At 41.0% G+C, this 22,255-nt stretch overlaps 1 protein-coding gene across 4 annotated transcripts in view; it reads right to left on the bottom strand.

Moving 5' to 3' along the window:
• Positions 1-22,255, bottom strand: part of MLH3 (mutL homolog 3) — a 37,972-nt gene that overhangs the window by 15,154 nt on the left and 563 nt on the right. Inside the window, exons 2-9 of one of the 4 annotated variants that reach the window (XM_003260762.2) lie at positions 17,672-21,014; positions 13,321-13,419; positions 12,556-12,641; positions 10,882-10,986; positions 9,356-9,428; positions 4,432-4,503; positions 3,070-3,181; positions 1,545-1,704 (exon numbers count right to left, since the gene is read on the bottom strand). In XM_003260762.2, coding sequence (XP_003260810.2) covers positions 1,545-1,704; positions 3,070-3,181; positions 4,432-4,503; positions 9,356-9,428; positions 10,882-10,986; positions 12,556-12,641; positions 13,321-13,419; positions 17,672-20,951 — 3,987 coding nt within the window. In that variant the 5' untranslated portion in view covers positions 20,952-21,014. Of the gene's footprint in view, positions 1-1,544; positions 1,705-3,069; positions 3,182-4,431; positions 4,504-9,355; positions 9,429-10,881; positions 10,987-12,555; positions 12,642-13,320; positions 13,420-17,671; positions 21,015-22,255 lie in introns of those variants that run through there. The other 3 variants (XM_003260763.2, XM_030803146.1, XM_030803147.1) reach the window with 3 other exon arrangements.

The raw sequence follows: 22,255 nt of genomic DNA, 5'->3' as shown, positions 1-22,255 counted from the left end.
CATGGTGAGACCCCATCTCTACTAAAAATACAAAAATTAGCCAGGGCGTGGTGGTGTGCACCTGTAATCCCAGCTACCTGGAAGGCTGAGGTAGGAGAATCGCTTTAACCCGGGAGGTGGAGGATGCAGTGAGCCAAGATTGTGCCATTGCACTCCAGCCTGGGCATCACAAAAAAAAACAAAAAAAAAAAAAAAAAGAAAAAGAAAATGTTAAGAAAATTGTAAGAAACAGAAAATATATTTATTATTCATTAAGCGGAAATGAATCATCATAAAGGTCTTTACCCTCATCATTTTCACATTGAATAGGCTAAGGAGGAGGAAGAAGAGGAAAGGTTGGTCTTGCTGTCTCAGGAGTGGCAGAAAATCTGCATATAAGTGTACCCCTGCAGTTCAGACCCAAGTTGTCCAAGGGTCAACTGTAGATCTTACTTTGAGCCATATCTATTGATAGTTCCCTAAACATAGGATGTGTCTCAAGTCCCCGATATGTATTCCTCTGTCTAGAATGCCCTTCTCCCCTCTTCTGTACTCAGCGCTTTCCCACTATTCTTTTTTCTTTTTTTTTTTGAGACAGAGTTTCACTCTTGTTGCCCAGGCTGGAGTACAATGGTGCAATCTTGGCTCAACGCAACCTCCGCCTTCCAGGTTCAAGCCATTCTCCTGCCTCAGCCTCCTGAGTAGCTGGGATTATAGGCATGCACCACCACGCCCAGCTAATTTTCTATTTTTAGTAGAGATGGGGTTTCTCCATGCTTGTCAGGCTGGTCTCGAACTCCCAACCTCAGGTGAATCACCCGCCACGGCCTCCCAAAGTGCTGGGATTACAGGTGTGAGCCACTGCACCCGGCCTAGTTTCCCACTATTCTGTAAGACTTTTCTGGCTGTGTGCAGTGGCTCATGCCTGTAATGCCAGGGGTTTGGGAAGCCAACGCAGGGGGATTGCTTGAGGCCAGAAGTTCAGGACCAGCCTGGGCAACATAGTGAGACCCCCATCTCTACAAAAATAAAAAGGAAAAAATTAGCCAGGCATGGTGGTGCGTGCCTGTAGTCAGAGTTACTTGGGAGGCTGAGGCAGGAAGATCGCTTGTGCCCAGGAGATCAAGGCTACAGTGAGCTATGATTGCACCACTGCACTCCAGCTTGGGCAACAGAGTGAGACCTGGTCTCTCAAAAGTAAAAACTTTTCTTAAGAAAACAGCTTTTCTGTGACATTTTCATTGACTTCACCTCCCCAGGCACAGAAGTCATTCTGTGTTTCCATAACACTTCTGAAAAACTATCTTGGTGCATTCTAGACTCTTAGTTTTCATTACCGTTATCATATTGGGAAGAAAGCAAAACACATACCTCTACTAGCCAAAGTTTAAATGCCCTTCTTCCTTATTTTGAGCTAATTCATCTCTGAATTTCTAGCTCCTGGCACACAGCAGGTAAATACCATGAATACTTGTTGAAGAAAAGATGAATTCAGAGAATCTACAGACAAAATATGAGGTTACCATCACTCAGCAATTTCTTTAACATCTGCAGCTGTGTCTTACCTCCACAATACTCTTGGTCACAGTAGATCTTCCTCTCCGAAGTTCATTGGCTTCTCTTTCCACAAAACAGAGTGGTACTTTTCCCACAAGGACCAGAGAATCACTAGTGTCTGGAAATACAAATTCAAGGCCCAGATCTTCCAAATTTTTGTGGTAACACCTAAAGAGATAACCTCAAATGTAAAAAAAAAAAGAGTGCTACTTCATTTGCACTTCAGTACTGGTTCCAAATACTACTTAATAGTTTTTCAAAAGCTGCCACAGAGCTTAACAACTGTATTGTTTTTCTCACACTTATGTGTGGGTGTTTGGGATTTTTTATTATCAAATTTCCTTTTTGAATTACAGTAACCTTTATTGTTTTTCTCTTTTCCATTGGGAATCAATCTGTGTATAAGTCTTGTTTCTAAGTGTGTTTTCTTCATTGAGGAACTGCTAACTTCTGGCTGCTGGCACTTAATGGAGTCTGGCATGAAGAAAAGGTCTGAGAGTGATTTGAATCAGCAGTAAAGCAGGGAGGTAATTAACAGCCCAAGGAATTGAGAAGTCCTGACTAACGGGATGTAAGTAAATAGATTTGCCTCTAATATAAATTATGTCATAGGGAAAAAAGACTTACTGGCAGTATCATATTCCCAAACCTGAAACATATTGGGAGAAATTTCTCTTTTTCATTTTCAATAACTTGTGCTGCCTAGAAGAGGAAAAATGTCCTATCTTGTGACTCACTATATGATTTGCCCCTTCCTTACATCCCAATGTTTTACTTTCTTCCCATTATGATTACGGTAATGAAAACTAAGAGTCTAGAATGCACCAAAGCAAAGCAGAATGGGACCAATTACTGCAGAAACTTTGCTTTCACAAAGCACGGCATAAACACAGACTGTTCCAAGAAATGAGAAGAGTGTTCTAAGCCAACTGCTGGAAAAAATTATCAGGGAAACTCTATCCTATACTCATCAGCTGGGATACAGTGGAAAGAATAGGCTGGGTGCAGTGGCTCATGCCTGTAATCCCAGCACTTTGGGAGGCCAAAGTGGGAGGATCGCTTGAGCCTAGGAGTTCAGACCAGCCTGGGTAACATGGCGAAAGCCCATCTCTACCAAAAAATTACAAAAATTAGTCCAGCATGGTGGTGCCCACCTGTAGTTCCAGCTACTTGGGAGGCTCAAGTGGGAGGACTGCTTGAGCCTGGAAGGTGGAGGTTGCAGTGAGCAGAGATTGTGCCACTGCACTCCAGCCTGGACAACAGAGTGAGACCATGTCTCAAAAAATAAATATTTTAATGGATGATTGGATGCAGAAAAAAATATATTTTAAAAAAGGAAACAAACAGCCTGTGGAGTCAGATGACCTTCCTTTGAGTGCCTGCTCCACTACTTAATAACTGCTATGACCTTAGAAAAGTCTTGTAACCTCTCTTGGTCTCATCTGAGAAATGGAACAATAGTTATGCTTATTCCTCACAGAATTATTGTGAGAACTGATACCATCAACATCACATTCTCATGGTGGTACTGACCATAAGAGTCTCCTTTGTTCCTCTGTCACTGTTATCTCTAGTGGAGGAATTAGAGTAGAAGACAGTAATTTTTTCCGACCAGAGCCTTGTGCCTGGTGCTTCTCGTAGGAATCTATTGGCAGAAAGATGAATGGGTTAAGAGTAGGAAGGGAAGTCTTCTAGGTTCAGATAAAAATAAAGCACAGCCTTGAGATAATCATTCTAATGCAAAGCAGAATGTTTAATGTTCAGTTTTAGATTTTGGATTTCCATTTTTAAAGTCAAACTAATAAATATTCAGCCTATTAACAACTTTGGTAGTATTTTTCAAAATAAGAAATATAAGACTTGCATCTTACATTCAGATGAACAAGGCAATGTTCCTGTAGTTAATAAATGTTGTTTTGATGACAGAGGTGAATAATGTGCATTACCAGGAACATACGTGGGTTTACCACACAGTCTTATGGCTCTAGAAGGCTTCCCTTTCCTTGAGCAGGGTCTCCCAGTCTCTGGAGAGAATGAGTACTATTCTCAAATGGTGCAGGGCCTGTAGAGGTAAGTTTTTCTAACACTGTTTTTACTGCATCTTTCCCAACTCTTAGGCCGTCATTTTATAAGGAAAAGTGAAAACAGTAGTAATATCATTGCCATTCTAGTCCATGAAGCACTCCTTAGGTCCTTGCCTAACTCTTTGACATTACTCATTGGCCACAGGAGTAAAGACTTTCCTGGTATTTTACCACTTGGCAAACATACTACCTCATGATGAGGAAAAGGGCAGCAAAAAAAAAAAAAGAAAAAAAATTTAAAAAGCATATATTGCTTTGGAAAAATAGATTTAAAAACCAGAGATATTGGTTGTCTCTGGGGAGAGAAACTAGAAAGGGTGGGGACAAGGATAGAAAGGACACTTTATTATATTCCCTTTTGTGCCTTTCAGAATTGGATCTATTTGATTATGCTGCATATTCAAAAGCAAAATAAATTTTAAAATCAAAACAGCATACTGGGCCTTCTGAGCTGCCACTGGTCTCTGCCTGATGGAGTGTGGGAAGGCATGCCAAGATCACCGGGCATACAGAGGGGCAGATCTTTGTGCTGGATGTCAGAGTAAGCAGCTATCCTCAGATACCTCTGGGTTGTTCATAACATCTGGCAAATATGCCTCTGACCACATAAATAAGACCCACATCTTTCAATTAGTGAACTGCCACATTCTTTCAGTTATAACACAGGCCAAACTGGAGGACTTTAGTTTAATTTTTGAACATACAGTACAAAGTGTGCTTTCTCACAACAGTTGCAGTTAGAAAAGCTCTTTGAGGTGTACTGATTCTGCTGGGAGTCTCAAATTTTTTCTGGCTGCAAACAGATCCTTACCAATGATAAGCTGCTCCAGACGTATACGCTCATGGGCAGCATGCTGATCCACCAGCACGAGCAGGTTCCCACCTAGATGAGCAAGGATTGTGAACTTTCAGATTCTCAGAGCAAGATGACAAACCATCATGTGTGTTGAGGAGACAGAAGGCTTAATTCAAACTATCTAACAACAGCATAAGACAAAACATTCTGAGTATTAACAATTGTACCTTTTATTTCCTAAAACATGAAATCATAGGGAGAATGATAGCAAACTTATCCCATAAGTTTGGATCCCAGATCCAATTCTGAAAGGCACAAAAGGGAATATAATAAAGTCTCCTTTATACCCTTGCCTCCACCCCTTCTAGTTTCTCTCCCCAGAGATTACCAGTATTACTAATTTTTATCCTAGTTTATTATTTTCCCCATAATTTCATTTTTTAGGAAACAAAAGGTAAACTAAGAAACTCTTTAGTTCACCAGTATCTCATTTAGAAAACAGAGTCAGGGCTGGGTGCGGTGTCTCACGCCTGTAATCCCAGCACATTGGGAGGCCGAGGCGGGCGGATCACGAGGTCATGAGATCGAGACCATCCTGGCCAACATGGTGAAACCCTGTCTCTACTAAAAATACAAAAATTAGCTGGGCGTGGTGGCACGCGCCTGTAGTCCCAGCTACTTGGGAGGCTGAAGCAGGAGAATCGCTTGAACCTAGGAGGCGGAGGTTGCAGTGAGCCGAGATTGCGCCACTGCACTCTAGCCTGGCGACAGAGTGAGACTCCATCTTAAAAAAAAAAAAAAAGTCAAAGTGGCATTTCCTCAAGTTTGAAGCTTGAATATATAATTCTTATGTTTAAATACTGATTTTGCCTTATTAATTCAACTTTAATATGATAAAGAATCATTAAACAACACATTGTTATAATCAGGTAACCTTGGTGTACAAGCTACTTGGAAACCCACAAAGAATGTACTTCCAGTGCACTTTAGATCACAAGCCGGTGAACGTTTTCTGAAGGGCCAGATCATAAATATTTTAGGCTTCTTGGGCCACATGATTTCTGTCATGACTACTCAACAATTCTTTTTGAGCCAAAGCAGCCACAGACAATATGTGAATATTGTAGCTGTGTTCCAATAAAACTTTATTTATGGACACTGAAATACTAATTTCTTATAATTTTAATGTGTCAAGAAATAGTCTTCTTTTTTTTTCCCAACCATTAAAAAATGTAAAAACCATTCTCGTCTTCCTGGCTGTATAGAAAGAGGTGATGCCCAGATTCCCCTCGGGCTGTGTTTGTCCTGCCTTAGACTTGGGCTTCTCAAACGTTCATACCACATACCACCTGGGGATCTTATTAAAACGCAGCTTCTGGCTGGGCCTGTGGCTCATGCCTGTAATCTCAACACTTTGGGAGGCTGAGGAGGGCAGATCACTTGAGGTCAGGAATTCAAGATCAGCTGACCAACATGGTGAAACCCTGTCTCTATTAAAAATACAAAAATTAGCCGGGCGTGGTGGTAGGTGCCTGTAGTCCCAGCTACCTGGGAGGCTGAGGCAGAAGAATTCTTTGAACTCGGGAGGGGGAGACTGCAGTGAGCCGAGATTGCACCACTGCAATCCCACCTGGGCGACAGAGCAAGACTCCATCTCAAAAAAAAAAAAAGTAAAGAAAAAAAGAGAAATTTCAACAGATCCATTTTGCTTCTTTTGACATCTGCAGATTTTGTAGTTACACCCATCTTGAGTATCATTAGTAGAGATTCTGACATCTCAAAAGCAACAAAGAATTCCAGATAATGAAAACTTAAAAAAAAAAAAAAACTGGCCGGGCGCGGTGGCTCACGCCTATAATCCCAGCACTTTGGGAGGCCGAGGCGGGCGAATCACCTGAGATCGGGAGTTTGAGACCAGCCTGGCCAACATGGAGAAACCCCATCTCTACTAAAAATACAAAATTAGCTGGGCGTGGGTGGCGGGTGCCTGTAATTCCAGCTACTTGGGAGGCTGAGGCGGGGGAACCGCTTGAACCCAGGAGGCGGCAGTTGCAGTGAGCCGAGATTGCACCATTGCACTCCAGCCTGGGCAACAAGAGTGAAACTTCGTCTCAAAAACAACAATAACAACAACAAAAAAACTATTACTTTTCTAGAAATAGTAAAACTATAGGAATTTGATCTTCACAAATTCTATATTCATGATAATTCTGACCGAACTTTAGGTTAATTTGCCTTTGATCTACTATGACATTTACTAAACAAGGTAAAGGGAATATTTTGAAATACATAGAGAATAAATGCTCTAAAACTGTAGAAGCACTTGCCTGCAGGTACTATCAAGCTGGGGCCAGCCCTCCACTGCTGCTCAGGGCTCAGCCACTCAGGCCTTTTCAGGGACTTTATCCCGTCAGGCATCCCTTGTAAATGTGCTCAAGATTCTCCCATTAAAAAAAAAAAAAAAGGTCCTCTGTCACCCTCACCCTCTGTAGTCCCTCTTCCATGTCACGGGCACATTTCTGAGTATCTCCTTGCAGTCTCCATTAGCACCATCAGCATCTCGTCCTGTCTATTCTCTGAAACAGCTCTCACTTGCTAAAATCCCTGATCTCTACTGTCACAAAATCAGATGGTCCTCATCTTACTTAATGTCTTGGCAGCGTTTGGCATGACATCTTGGTTTTCCAACATAACATTCTTCTGTTTTCTTCCTATTTCTCTAGCTGTTCCTTCACAGTCTCTTTTGCTGGTTCATCCTCTTCTACCGAGCTCTTAAGTGCTAGAATTATTCTAGATTCAAGACCTCTCCTCACTCTTCTTTTTTCTTGGTGATAACATTTATATCCAGGGTTTCAGTGACCACTTTTCTGCATCTGATGGCTCAAATTTGTACCTCCACGTCAGAACACTTCTCTAGGCCACACTTGTAATATCCAACCACATTCTTGACATCTTTTTATTTTTTTTGACAGAGTTTCACTCTGTCGCCCAGGCTGGAGTGCAGTGGCGCGATCTTGGCACACTGCAACCTCTGCCTCCCAGGTTCAAGCAATTCTCTGCCTCAGCCTCCCGAGTAGCTGGGATTACAGGCATCTGCCACCATGTCCAGCTAATTTTTGTATTTTTAGTAGAGACTGGGTTTCACCATGTTGGCCAGGATGGTCTCGATCTCTTGACCTCGTGATCCGCCTGCCTCAGCCTCCCAAAGTGCTGGGATTACAGGCGTGAGCCACCGCGCCCAGCCACCTTGACACCTCTTCTGGAGCATTTCAAAGACTGAACTCATGATTTTCATCCTCTCTGCTCTGCCTGCAACACGGGTCCTGTAACATCATCAACTCAGCCATGGAGGCCAACCAGAAGTCATCTTTTACATACCTTCCCCATATCCAATCCATCATCAAGCCCTGCTGACTCTATCTCCTAAATATCTTTCCAATACATTCACTGCTCTCTAGTCCACCCTGGTCCCATCTAACCACGTCTCAGATATTGCAATATTCTTTTAACGGTCACTCTACAGTTAACTGGAACTCCACCCCTACTCCTACTCCATTCTCCACACTGCAACCAGAGCAATCTTTTTAAAATGCAAATGTGATGTGACATGTACCACCCCCAAAACAACATCAAAATACAAATGATAAAAAAAGAAAAAAAAAAAAAGCTTTCAATGGTTTCCAATGGTGTTGGGACAAAGCAAAGCTTGTAGCTGGCATTTAAGATCTGACTCCTACCTACTTCTCTAGCCTCATCTCCAGTTCCCTTTGCCCTGTTTCCACTCACTGAGGAGAATAAATCACAAATTGCCTATGTTGTTCCCTCCTTTCTTTACTTAGTTAACTCATATTCATATTCAGACCTCATTTTACCAAGAAGCACTTCCCTGAACTCCCTGATGAAATCAAATCTCCCAGTACAGGTTCTTAGAGCATCTTGTATCTCCTTCTCCATTACAAAGGCTAGAATTAAAATTTTATGTTTGTGTAATTATTTTTTTCTCTCGCATATATATCTTTTCTCATTATTGTATCCCTAGGGCCTGGTACAGTCCCTGGCATACAATGGGCACTCAATTAATACTTGTTGAATGAGTTAATATATTTACAAACTATTATTGTTTCATTAGAGCAGGTCACCAAGAGATTCTTTACAAATATTGACAAACCTAGCAGAGTTCATTATATACACCTCCTATTATTATAAAGGGAAAACATGAAAATATTATTAAAAAGTCAAACGATAGAAAATATTTAAAAGAATAAAAGATGGGCCAGGCATGGTGGCTCACACCTATAATCCCAGCTCTTAGAGAGGCAGAGGTGGAAGGATAGCTTAAGCCCAGGAGTTCGAGACCTACCTGGGCAATATAGCAAGACCCCATTCTCCACAAAAAGGAAAAAAAAAAGACAAAAAGAGTAAAAGTTGAAATACCTCCTTTGCACACCCTCATTTTCACTCCCAAAGTAAATACTCTTGATAGTTTAATGTGCATCCTGAGTGTATGTATGTGTATGAACATAAAACTACATGTCTGTCGCCCAGGCTGGAGTGTAACAGAGCAATCTCGGCTCACTGCATCCTCTGCCTCCCAAGTTCAAGCGATTCTTGTGCCTTAGCCTCCGGAGTAGCTGGGACTACAGGTGCACACCACCATGCCCAGCTAATTTTTGTATTTTTAGTAGAGATGGGGTTTTTCCGTGTTGCTCAGGCTGGTCCTGAACTCCTGGCCTTAAGCCATCACCTGCCTCACCTCCCAAAATGTTGGGATTACAGATGTGAGCCACCGCACCCAGCCTTCATAATATTCTTAGTTTTAGATTGGCTTTCCCTAATCCATCCAAATGATTGAAACTGTATTATACACCAAAAAAAATCATTAAAAAAAGGTTACAAGAAGACCAGCTGGTTAGTCACTCAGGCTAAACTCCATTCTTACCTGCCTCGCCATTCTCTTCAATCTTAGTGCTCATCAAACAGGCAATAAACTTGTTATCCACTTGCTGGAGAACCTGTCAGACATTCAAAGAAGTGGTACAACACTAAATAAAAATTAACAAAGGCTTATCTGCATAGAAAGATATAGAACTGTATTTTATTTAGAGTTGTTTGCCTTATCACACTCCTTTCTTTGAGACTGGGTAAGGTTGTGATGAACCAGAAAAAGTCACTAGGAAGGATGAAAGAATGGGCAAGTGGAGTGATCAGAAGATGTAAGGGGAGGGAGGCGACAGGGGAAAACAGACTCCCACATCTCAGAGTGGTGTGCTAGCAATACTTTAGAGAAGGCCTGAGCTGTTCCCAACAGAGTGACTCTTGAGAATAGGTAATGTGACCAGAGATTGCTAACATACAGGCTGAAATAAATTTTTAAAATTTATACGAAAGCAAGGAAAACTATTTTGGAGGAACTAGTCTATTTATTTTTATTTATTTATTTATTTTTAATTTTTTTTTTTTTGAGATGGAGTCTCACTTTGTCACCCAGGCTGGAGTGCAATGGCGTGATCTCAGCTCACTGCAAGCTCCACCTCCTGGGTTCATGCCATTCTCCTGCCTACCGAGTAGCTGGGACTACAGGCGCCCACCACCACGCTCAGCTAATTTTTTGTATTTTTAGTAGAGACGGGGTTTCACCGTGTTAGCCAGGATGGTCTCAAACTCCTGACCTCATGATCCACCCACCTCGGCCTCCCAAAGTGCTGGGATTACAGGCGTGAGCCACTGCACCCAGCCGCTAGTCTATTAAAGAAGTAAGTTAAAAGCCACTGGTGGCTTTATACCTTGGTGGTTCCTCTCTGTCTGGGCACATGAGGCTCCCCAATACCCCCGAGCCTATACCACTGCCCCAGGGTCTATTTCTGGATCAACTGCTTGCCTGCTGTGGTACCAGGTCAATGCCAGGTTAGGAGTTTACCTAAATCTGTTAGCCTCCTAATTTGTTTCCATACTGAAAACAAAGGAAATAAGACAGCCATGGTGGTAAACACAAGGCAAAATAGAAAAGCAGATCAAAGGGACTTTGTCTGGGACTTTCCCAAACCTGTGTAGGCTCACACAAAAGAAGGTAATTTCTAAAAGGGCACTGTTGCACACTTAAGGACAAGGTCACTAAAGGACTTTATTGATTTATAAATTATTGCCAAATATAAAGTCAATATATAATCTTCTGCAGGAGAACCTTGAGACTCCTTGAAACTATCAGCCTGAATCCATAATTCATTCCCTCCAAACCTACTTACACTACTAAAGACATTTCTTTCATTGTAATTATAATTAATCCCTTGCTTTTTCTTCTGATGATAAAAGTTCTAGTAAGAACACACACACACACACACACACACACACACACACACACACACGTGCCTTGACCAAGGTGGTCTATATCATTAAATAAATCAAATTTTAGAAGAGTTAGGCCTTATATATATATATATTTATGAAATTTTGAAGTCAATCTTTTACCTGCATTGAATGAATCATTTCTTTGGTGAAACGATAGGGATACAAGATGTTGTGAATTTTAACTGCTAAGCTCTCAGCCTGGCCACTGCTTACATCAACAGCAACCTAGAAAGACTCAGCAAAATATAATTGAAATTTTAATTTTTGTGTCAGCAGAACTGTTTTACCAAAGATATCAGAGTGCTTTAAAAGCATTCATTTTTATTTAGCCTACTAGAGGTGGGTTTAATTCAGGGAATTTATAGAAATTCAAAAGAATCGGCCGGGTGCAGTGGCTCGCACCTGTAATCTCAGCACTTCGGGAGGCCAAGGCGGGCGGATCACGAGGTCAGGAGTTTGAGACCATCCTGGCTAACACAGTGAAACCCCATCTCTGGTAAAAAATACAAAAAATTAGCCGGGCGTGGTGGCAGGCGCCTTTAGTCCCAGCTACTTGGGAGGCTGAGGCAGGAGAATGGCGTGAACCTGGGAGGCGGAGCTTGCAGTGAGCTGAGATCACACCACTGCATTCCAGCCTGGGCGACAGAGCAAGACTCTGTCGCAAAAAAAAAAATTCAAAAGAATCTATGAATAATGAGTCTTACATAAAAATTTTTGCTTATAAACAAAATTACTGACAAAACAAAAATATTGTTTCACAACAGCAATTTGTCTATGTTCCATGATCAAGTCCTCAAATGATATCTTGAGAAAAGAATTGGTAAACAAATGCTCATCTATTATACACCCTGTTTATAACATGCACAGTACATTCTGTGAAAATACACTGAGGAGAGAACATCCATGCAGGGCCAATGAGGAACTGTTCCTCCAGTAGAAGATGTGTGGCTTTATCTAATGATAACAATTTTATTATTACCACCCTGAATACTGTGCCAAAGCTACAAGTCAGGGTTTCTGAGAGTGGTAAACACATTCACTGTTCTCACATTGATTATACATGTTTAATCCAAAATGCCTGAGCTCCCAAAATGCTATAAATTTCATTTCTCCTCTCTACATTAAACAGTAATTTCCAAATAAATTATTTGGAAATATGCCCAGTTTCCAATCATAATTACAAATTAGTATAGTCTTGCATGCCCATACCCAGCTTAAATAAAATTCAAATTTTATTTTTAGCTTATTTACTTATTTTTTAAGAGATGGAGTCTCACTATGTTGCCCAGGCTATAGTGCAGTGGCCAGTCACAGGCGCAATCAGCACACTATATAGCCTTGAACTCCTGGCCTCAAGTGATCCTCCCACCTCAGCCTCCTGAGTAGCTGAGACTATAAGTGCATGCCACTGTACCCATCTTGAAACTCAAAGTTTAAAATAACAGGCAAAGAAAGGCCGGGCGTGATGGCTCACGCCTGTAATCCCAGGACTTTGGGAGGCTGAGATGGGCAGATCACCTGAGGTTGGGAGTTAGAGACCAGCCTGACCAACATGGAGAAACCCCATCTCTACTAAAAATACAAAATTCGTTGGGCATGGTGGCAGGTGCCTGTAATCCCAGCTACTTGAGAGACTGAGGCAGGAGAATCGCTTGAACCTGGGAAGAGGAGGTTACGTGAGCCGAGATCATGCCATTGCATTTCAGTCTGGGCAACAAAAGCAAAACTCCATCTCAAAATTAAAAAAATAAGAAGAAGAAAAAAAAAGGCAAAGAAAAACTGCTACAGACCCACCTCTGGATAACGGGCAAATACTGGATTGTCCCATTCTGAGAACAAAGACTGAAGCGATTCGCTACTAACAGTATCATCCACAGTATCTAGGGCAAAACGGAACAGGTAAAGTTGGCATCCAGAACCACAGGGAAAGGAGGGAATGGCATTTCCTGTTTGGTGAGCCGTAGCCTCAAGACCAAAGGTCACATACATTGTTTCTATGTTCTACAAATGTTCAGTGTTTGCTGTATCTCTAAATTATTTTGATCGATTACTTTTTAAACTAGAGTTGGTGACTGTGTCTTCTGGCATTACAGCTTTTCTCCAAACTGTTTACAAGAAATATTTTGGAATACTGACAGAGAAGCTATGGCTCAAATTTATAGCCTTACTGCCTTTAAGTAAAATATACCTTATCTGTTTTTAAACATACACACAAAATTGATGCCTGTAGCTTTTTTTGAAGAGTTTTGCTTACATAAAACTACAGCAACTTGGAGTGCAAGTCCAGCCTTTTTAAAAATAAGAAACATGTTCCCTAATCACAAGACACCACAGACTATGCATAATCAGCAAATAGTGACCTCAAGTCTGGAAAAGTAATTTCTGATCTAAATGCATGCACTGAATTAATTAGTTCCGCTGTTAAATAGGGCCATGGGGAATTCCTGATTCCAGTACAGCACAGCTGGCACTGATCAAGCTTAATGCAAGCCTGCTTTGTTTTTTGAGTTAGGTGGTACGATGTGTACTGGGTGCCCCAGCAGTCTCTGCCACCCCTACCTCTGTTATCCTGTCTCATCACAGTCCTCTCTGCTCGAGCTCTCGGAAGGAAAGGAAGAACAAGGTCGCTTCTAAAAGGTTGACACCTGTACTGAGACCCTAAATATAAGAAAGAAAAACCTGGAAATGTGAACTTAAAATACAAGTAAACTCTTTAAAATTTTAATCACATAAAACCTCTTTCTGCACAAACTGAGTCAAGATATAAAGCAGACTACTAAACACTAGATTGAGAATCAGAAATCCTTTAATGAAATTATGCTGTCAATATAGGACTCTACATCAATGCTTAGTTCCGTTATCTATTCACACCAGACAGAATGAAGACCTAGAATAGGTCACTGTGATTCTCACTGGGGGGCAATTTTGCATGAGGGGACATTGGCAATGTCTTGAGACGCTTTTTTTTTTTTTTTTTTTTGAGACGGAGTCTCGCTCTGTCCCCCGGGCTGGAGTACAGTGGCGTGATCTCGGCTTACTGTAACTTCCGCCTCCCGGGTTCAAGCAATTCTCCTGCCTCAGCCTCCCGAGTAGCTGGGATTATAGGCATGTGTCACCATACCCGGCTAATTTTTTTGTGTTTTTAGTAGAGATGGGGTTTCACCATATTGGCCGGGCTGGTCTCAAACTCTTGACCTTGTGATCCACCCGCCTCGGCCTCCCAAAGTGCTGGGATTACAGGCGTGAGCCACTGTGCCTGGCTTGAGACACTTTTCATTGTCACAACTTGAGTAAAGGGTTCTACGTTCTACTAGCATCTAGCAGATAAAGGCTACGGATGCTGCTAAATATCCTACAATGCATAGGACAAACCTTACAACAAAAAATTATCCAGAGAAGCCCTGTGTTAGACATACAGCAGTACTTAATTGTCACCCATAACTTGGTGCAACCTTCACAAATCTCCAACTTATGTCTCTTATCTCCAATGTATGTCTCTATCCTAACATTTGTCTCATTATAATACAATTATGTTTAGATAGCTATCTTCCCTAATAGTACTGTGAACTCCTAAAAGCCAAAAAAATAGTACTGTGAACTCCTAACCTGCAATGTGACAGCACCTAGCACAGTGTGGATGATCAACAAATGTTGCATGAAAAAGTGAACAGGTAGACGAAAGGTTCTCAATTCAAACTCCAGAGTCTAGTAAGATCTGGCCCAAATGCTATTCTTCTCCATGAAGGATAATAGATTTGAGTTTTAGAAACAATGCTGAATTTGACAGCTTTAGAACAGGAGGAAAACATGAGAGATAAATCTGTTGGACTAAACTTGGAGAGGTTAAGAATGATAAAATTAAGATAATGAAGTGAAATAAGGTTTATAACTACAATAGGAAGAACTGCATTAAATATATTTTAAAGAAAAAATTACCAAGGCTTGGGGACTTGACACTACTCCTCAAAATCACCTTTATAGATCCTCTCTTCTGTATATTAAAATTTATCTTTTAGGCCGGTGGCTCACGCCTGTAATCCCAGCACTTTGGGAGGCCGAGGCAGGCAGATCACCTGAGGTTGGGAGTTTGAGACCAGCCTGACCAACATGGAGAAATCCCGTCTCCACTAAAAATACATAATTAGCCAGGCGTGGTGGCACATGCCTGTAATCCCAGCTACTCAGGAGGCTGAGGCAGGAGAATCGCTTGAACTCAGAAGGCGGAGGTTGCTGTGAGCCGAGATCGCACCATTTCACTTTAGCCTGGGCAACAAGAGCGAAACTCCGTCTCAAAAAAAAAATTATCTTTTAACAATTTATTTCATGTAACACTTTTATGTAAAGTTTGACAATGTCCTGATGTCATGATACATATCAGCCATTTCCAGAAAGGTAGCAGGGTACTGAGGAGCCATCTGTTCATGGAACTTCTTTCTATACCAAAAATATTTTTCATTAGGAAACTATCAGTTAACATGACCCTCAAAAGTTCATAAAAAAGTATGCTAATCCAGAATGTTAAGTAGGTTAAAGTGTTTTAAACATCTATATTCAAAAGGAAGAAATATTTATGTTGAATATGGCAGCTAAGATTTCCCCCTTTCTTTTAGCAACAGCTATCTCACAGTATAATGTAATCCAGTTATTTTTTGGCACCATATCAGAAGCAGTTGCATTTCAGGAAGATGACGTGTCAGTGCTGTGGATTTACCTCTGAAAAGCCTTCAATGTAAGTCAGGACATAAAACCACATAAATTGAAAAGCACATAAAGTGGCTTTAAGAGCAACTTGATAGTCTCAGGAACAACAGTGAAAGAAATGAGTTTTCTCCTAATGAATACTACAAAATACTACGAAATACTACTGAAGTTACTACAGTGATTTTTTTTCACAAGGAAAAAACAGAAAAACACTGAAAAGTAAAGGTCTCATTTAACCTTAAAGAAATCACAGCTTCCTCCTAGAGATACTTATCGTCAGGAGAAATTAGAAATTGACTTATAACTACATTTATACATGTTCCATTCTTCTGCAGCATTCAAAATTTTAAATACGGATACAGATGTAATGTTTATCCTCCTAGTGCAAAGCCAAGATTATAGCCAGATGGAAATCAGCTTTATCACCTCCCAACATCTGGCTCTCAACACACTGCCAAAGCAGTATCACTTTAAATGTGGACTGAGAACCCAGAGTCCTAGTGCAGGCTCTAATGTAGCCCTGTGGTACGATCTAAAAGTTATACTGGCTGGGTGCGGTGGCTCAAGCCTATAATCCCACCACTTTGGGAGGCCGAGGCAGGTGGACCACCTGAGGTCAAGAGTTCGAGACACGCCTAGCCAACATGGTGAAACCCCGTCTCTAAAAAAATACAAAAAATTAGCCGGTTGTGGTAGCAGGTGCCTGTAATCCCAGCTACTTGGGAGGCTGAGGCAGGAGGATCCCTTGAACCTGGGAGGCAGAGGTTGCAGTGAGCCGAGATCGCGCCACTACACTCCAGCCTGGGCAACAAGAGCGAAACTCCATCTCAAATAAATAAATAAATAAATAAATGCCATATGATTGTCTTCCTGAATAACAGCTACTTGTACCATAAACAGATCAAGGAGATTTTACCATATGCATTACAATAAAGTACATTTGAAAAGCATAGTCATGAAAGTATATACTTGACCTATATTTTGAAAATTCATGGAAAGTCCTACTTTCTAGAAAGAAAAAGCTCATAAATGTAGTACTGTACTAAGCCAGAGTTTACTGGGAAACCTAGGATGATTACAGAATCATTCTGGCCCTTAACCTGGAAGCCACGCAGAGAAATTTCCAGTAAAATACCATGCTGACACTGCAGGTGCCTTTAAAGACACATTTCTAGGAAAGTTGGGCATTTAACAGGAAGGGAAAACAAGGTAGGAAAGTACTGTGGATCTTCCCAACTATTAATAGTATCATTTTTATTAAAATTGGACAGTCTCATCCCCTTTTTTTGTTGTTGTTCTGGGTATATACCCATCACCCCCTTTCTTACACATACACACACCCATAGACAAATATACACACACTGACATCCTTTCACTGTACTTCTCCATTTAAATAGTGTTGGACCTAGAGGCTGTGCATGGGCTCACACCTATAATCCCAACACTCTGGGAGGCCAAGGCAGGTGGATCACTTGAGGCCAGGAGTTTGAGACCAGCCTGGCCAACATAGCGAAATCCTGTCTCTACTAAAAATAAAAAAATTGGTCGGGCGCGGTGGCTCACGCCTGTAATCCCAGCACTTTGGGAGGCCGAGGCGGGCGGATCACAAGGTTAGGAGATCGAGACCATCCTGGTTAACACGGTGAAACCCCGTCTCTACTAAAAATACAAAAAATTAGCCAGGCGCAGTGGCGGGCGCCTGTAGTCCCAGCTACTCGGGCTGCTGAGGCAGGAGAATGGCGTGAACCCGGGAGGCGGAGCTTGCAGTGAGCCGAGATTGCGCCACTGCACTGCGGGCTGGGTGAAAGAGTGAGACCCGGTCGCACACACACAGAAAAGCAAAAATAAAAAAATTTAGCTGGGCATGGTGGCATGCTCTTGTAATCCAAGCTACATGGGAGGCTGAGGCAGGAGAATTGCTTGAACCAGGGGGGTGGAGGTTGCAGTGAGCCGAGATCGCACCACTGCACTCCAGCCTGGATGACAGAGCAAGACTCCATCTCAAAAAAAAAAAAAAAAAAAAAAAAAAAAAATTAGTGTTGGACGTAGAGAATCTTCATATAGCATGAAAATACAACGCATGTTTTATAAGTGGTCTTCAAAATGTTCTATCTGTTGAGGTAATCTCCTTGGATAATGAAGATCTTACTCCTTGACCAGCATTCCCATCTTCAAAAGCATCTCATGCACATGAACACTACGTACTTACCATTCTCAAGTACAACATCCACAGCCACAGTTGTCAGGTCTTTAGTACAAGCAGCCTGAATGTCCTCAGTTGGGGCAATGAATGTGCTGAGTCCAGTCATTTTGTTGACATAAACCATTCTTCCCAGGGCTACATCAAAATGCTGCTGCCAATCTGAGCAACACGTGTTTGACTCTTCAGTTTCAGAACAAGCTCTCGCTTTAGATTCCTCACTTTGAAAACAAATTCCATTTTGGTCACCTGTGGCATCTTCTACCAGATTCATTAACATTCCACTGGGAGAGTCAGGACTTCCTGTCTGTTGTTCTGAAGCTCTGATAAAAACATCTGAATCTTTACCGGTAGCTTTAGAATTATTATAGGGCAATACCAAAGGAGTTTCTGATATCACACGGTTCTCTGTTGTATTGCTGTTGGAATGTGTTTTACTGTTTTTATTAAAGGAATTATCCTGTGTGGTAGAATCTGATGTTGGGATGACACCATTCTCTGTTTTTTCATGGTCGTTTTTAAATAACATACAAAAATCTTCTGTTAACACACTGTACAACTTGCTGTCTTTCCTACTGGAATCTGAATTTGGAAGTTCATTAAAATGACTCATCATCCCCATCGTTTGACTTTCTCTTTCAGAACCCTTCAGTCTGGATAATTTAGAGGCTAGTGATTCAGATGACTTCTCAAGGTCCAAAGGTTTTCTATTAAAGAGAGATGACTCCTTCAGGGTCATAGGGCTTTCTCTCAAACTAGGCATCTGTTGTTCTAAACAATCTTCATCCTTGGAGAACGGAAACTTCTCTGAGTCAAGGATGTGGCTTGCTGGTTGACAACTACTATCTGAATCACTATGCTTCATAGTAGTGATTTTACAAACATCAGAGTTGTCTAAGTGGTTCTTGTCCTTCAGTAGAATGTCAGGTTCAACTTGAGGACTGAGATTGGTAGTGACTCCATTAGTTTCCTCTACTTCTATATCCAGAGGATTTTCAATCTTCCCATATTGCCTCTTAAACTTCTCTAAAGATCCTAGCTGTGAACTCAACCTTAGCTTCTTACGGACGATTGGTTTGGAGGAACCAATTAATTTATCTGTTTTCCTACTATTATTTGAAACGTGTCTATACCAGGGGAAAGAGGGGGATGTATCAGATAATATGCAACCTGTTTGTGATTTTTTGCTACCTTCCTGAAAAGTAGAAAACATTGTATAAGTTGCTGTAGGTTCATTCTCTAGCCCATAACTTATATTTGTTCTGCAATTTTTTTTGTTGGGCAATTGACCAGATTCTTTACTTAAAGTGCTGGCTAAATCTTTGATGTCTGGAGTTTCAACTGAATGATGTATTCTATTTCCAAATGTTTCTTGGGCACATGTGGGACCAGGTCTAACATAGTTTTTAAATGAATGCTCTGTTTCAGTTGATTTAGTTTTCTCATTTTGTACTACATGAGTTATAAAGCCAGTGGAACATAATTTAACTCGTCCATAACTAAAAGCATTTCTTCTTCCACAATTGCTAGGTTCTTTTTTTTTCTCTTTCTCTGTCTGAGCACTATGTACTCCCAATAATGTTGTTGCAAAAGGCAGAGGCTGGCATCCCACTTCAGTAGCATCTTTAAATCTCTCTGGTTGATTCTGAATTCTATTATTTTTCAAGATGTTGGCAGCCATGCCATTAACAGTAGTACTTTCTTTCCATATTTCTAGATCCTCCCTACTCTCCTCAAAGTGACATGGTGTCTGAAAAGGGCTTAAAAACATTTCTAAACTGGTTCCACATGGATTTTCTAAAGAGCTATGTTCCAGGCAAGATTTTTTATGTTTCTCATTTTCTCCTGCTTCTGATGCTACAATTGTCTCTTGTTCTAACATCTTTGATTCTGAGCAAGAGCTGTCTTTGTTTTGTAAAGATGGCTCTGTCATTTTGCTATGGCCTGGACCACCTGATTCATAAATGTACAAAAATGCATCATTTGTATTTTTTCTGATAGCTTCTAAATCCCTAGAATTCTGTGTGTTTATGTTTTCTGCAGTAGTTTTTCTTTTCACAGCTTTTGACTGCAAATTAAACATCTCATAGGAATCTAAAATATTATTACATGCTTCCTGGAAACTGTTCCTCTCATCAGAAGTCACACGCTTCTGAAGAGTAGCATCAAATAAACTAAAACCATTATCTTCACTAAATTCCTTAATATCCTCACCTGATAATTCCACAAATAATTTTTCTTGCTTTAAAAACATTTTCACTCCTTCCTGAATGCAAAACAAGAGAGTGTCCCAGTTCTGAAACTCAATCAGAGTTTTGGCTGGCTCCATGCACACATCATACTCACAGAATTGGCACTGCACATTAATTACATATATGCCATAGAGTTCTGGGGTAGACCGGTGCCGAAGACTTGAATTCATTTGCCTACTGGTGGAACCATTCTTTGGCTTGCATATAATACTTTCTTTCCTTAATAAAAAGTCAACGAGTTTATGTAGCTTTGTCCTTAAAACTAGTCTTTTGTTCACAAACAAAAACTGCATATTCTTGTTGTAATGTGCTTCAGAGCTGATATAGCCACTAAGCTCAAACTCTTTATATTTAAAACTTATTTCTCTCAGCTTTTGAGACTTACCCAATCCATAAATTTGACAAAATCGGGAACATACGTCTTTGGTTTTAGGGAGCTGAAGAACCATGGAACCAGAAACATCATTTCTCAAGGAGAAAGAAATGGAAGGGTGCATGAGTGAGAGAGCTTCTATCCTCTGCCTAACCTTCTCAAACTCCAGTCTAGGGTCCATGCATTTCCTCCTTACAGGAAGCTGGTAAAATAGGTTATACACTGTTACAGTGGTCCCAGCGCTTGGTCTAGTCACATCAGCTTCACAAGCTTTCAGGGCTTTTCCACTCTGAAACAGTTTCACAAAAGTTTTCATTGTCCTGTTTTTCTTGGATGAAATTTCCACAGCACTGGCCATGTCAGCAATATTTGCCAAGGCCTCTCCTCGGAAACCATAAAACCTTGGATTCTCCAAGTCCTGTACCGAGTGGCATTTACTGGTGAAATAACGATTTCCCACTTTCTCTACATCATCGCTCCCCATCCCAAATCCATTGTCTATCACTTGAACTTGGAAGGTTTCCATATTCACCCTGACAGCCACACATTTTGCTTCAGCATCAATACTGTTGAGGGCAAGTTCCTCAACACATTGGCCCAAGGAGCTTATGGCCAAACCAGAACGCAATTTGGCTTGTACTTCAACTGACAAGCACTTGATCATGGTAGGTAGAAAGATGGTGAGAATGCCAGGCACTGGTTTCCTTCTTTGACTGGAAATAATTGCCTATAGGAGAAAAAAACCACACACACACATAATCAAAGCTTTAGCATTACACAGCATTATGAAGAAATAGCACTTGAGGTAAATGAAATCGCTCTTATTAAACCAAATTGTGAAACAAAGCAAAACAAAGTTATGCCGCTGATCTCTAGGCAGAGCTCATGCTTGGTGCAATGGATTAACATCCAAAAAAAATTCATAATTTCATAATTTTCAATGCTCCTTTCTAAATCCCACGTCCTAAAGTGAAATCATAATTACACTTGAAGTTGACCGGTAAACACAGTATTCGAAATTCTAACCACTTCACCAAAAACAGATGCCTAAATTAAATACAGCTAAGGAACATTAGCTAGAAATTATTCATGACAAAAATGTCCAAGCTAGTTTCATAACATTTATACATTACACAATAACCATGACTTTTAGAAAAATACTTATAATGAATTGCTAAGACATTGTAATAAGGTGAAGCAACAGGAAGAAATTTTAAGAATCAAATTGTATCAAAGAGAGATTGGGGGCATTAAGAGATTATTATTATTATGGTTAAGTATAGTCACCTCAGGGAAAGAGGCTGGGAATGGGAAAAGATAAAGCAGGAAAATTCCTTTTCATATAAACCTTTCTTTGCCATTTGATTGTTAAATCCTGTTGATGTATTACTCTGATGTTTTTAGAAGGTCGTTATTATTCTTTTTTGAAACAGGGTCTCACTCTGTCACCCAGGCTGGAGTGCAATGACACAATCTCGGTTCACTGCAGCCTGCACCTCCCGGGCTCAAGCAATCCTCCAGCCTCAGCCTCCGGAGTAGCTGGGATTACGGGCGCTCGCCACCACGCCTGGCTAATTTTTGTCTTCTATGTAGAGATGGGGTGTCATCATATTAACCAGCCTGGTCTCGAACTCAACTCAAGTGATCCTCCCGCCTTGGCCTCCCAAAGTGCTGGGATTACAGGTGTGAACCACCGTGCCCGGCCAGAAGGTCATTATTAATATTCTTTTGGTCTTTACAGATGGGCATAAACTACCTTGGTAATAATAATGATGGCATGGGGCTGCCTGAACTTGATTTTAAGTTTTCCTGCAAGTAAAAACACAAAAACAAAAAACAAAACAAAACAAAAAACCAAACCCTAAGATTCTAGTGCCATTAAAGGTCTCCCCTTCTTCATCAGTGAGAGCCGCGTGGGTGGGCCCCCTGCAGGCGGTGAGGCCGGTTTTCCAAACCCGGGAAAAATCA

Source organism: Nomascus leucogenys, chromosome 22a (genome assembly GCF_006542625.1).
Source record: "Nomascus leucogenys isolate Asia chromosome 22a, Asia_NLE_v1, whole genome shotgun sequence".
Classification (NCBI taxonomy): domain Eukaryota; kingdom Metazoa; phylum Chordata; class Mammalia; order Primates; family Hylobatidae; genus Nomascus; species Nomascus leucogenys.
This window is presented reverse-complemented; position numbering and strand designations above follow the sequence as displayed.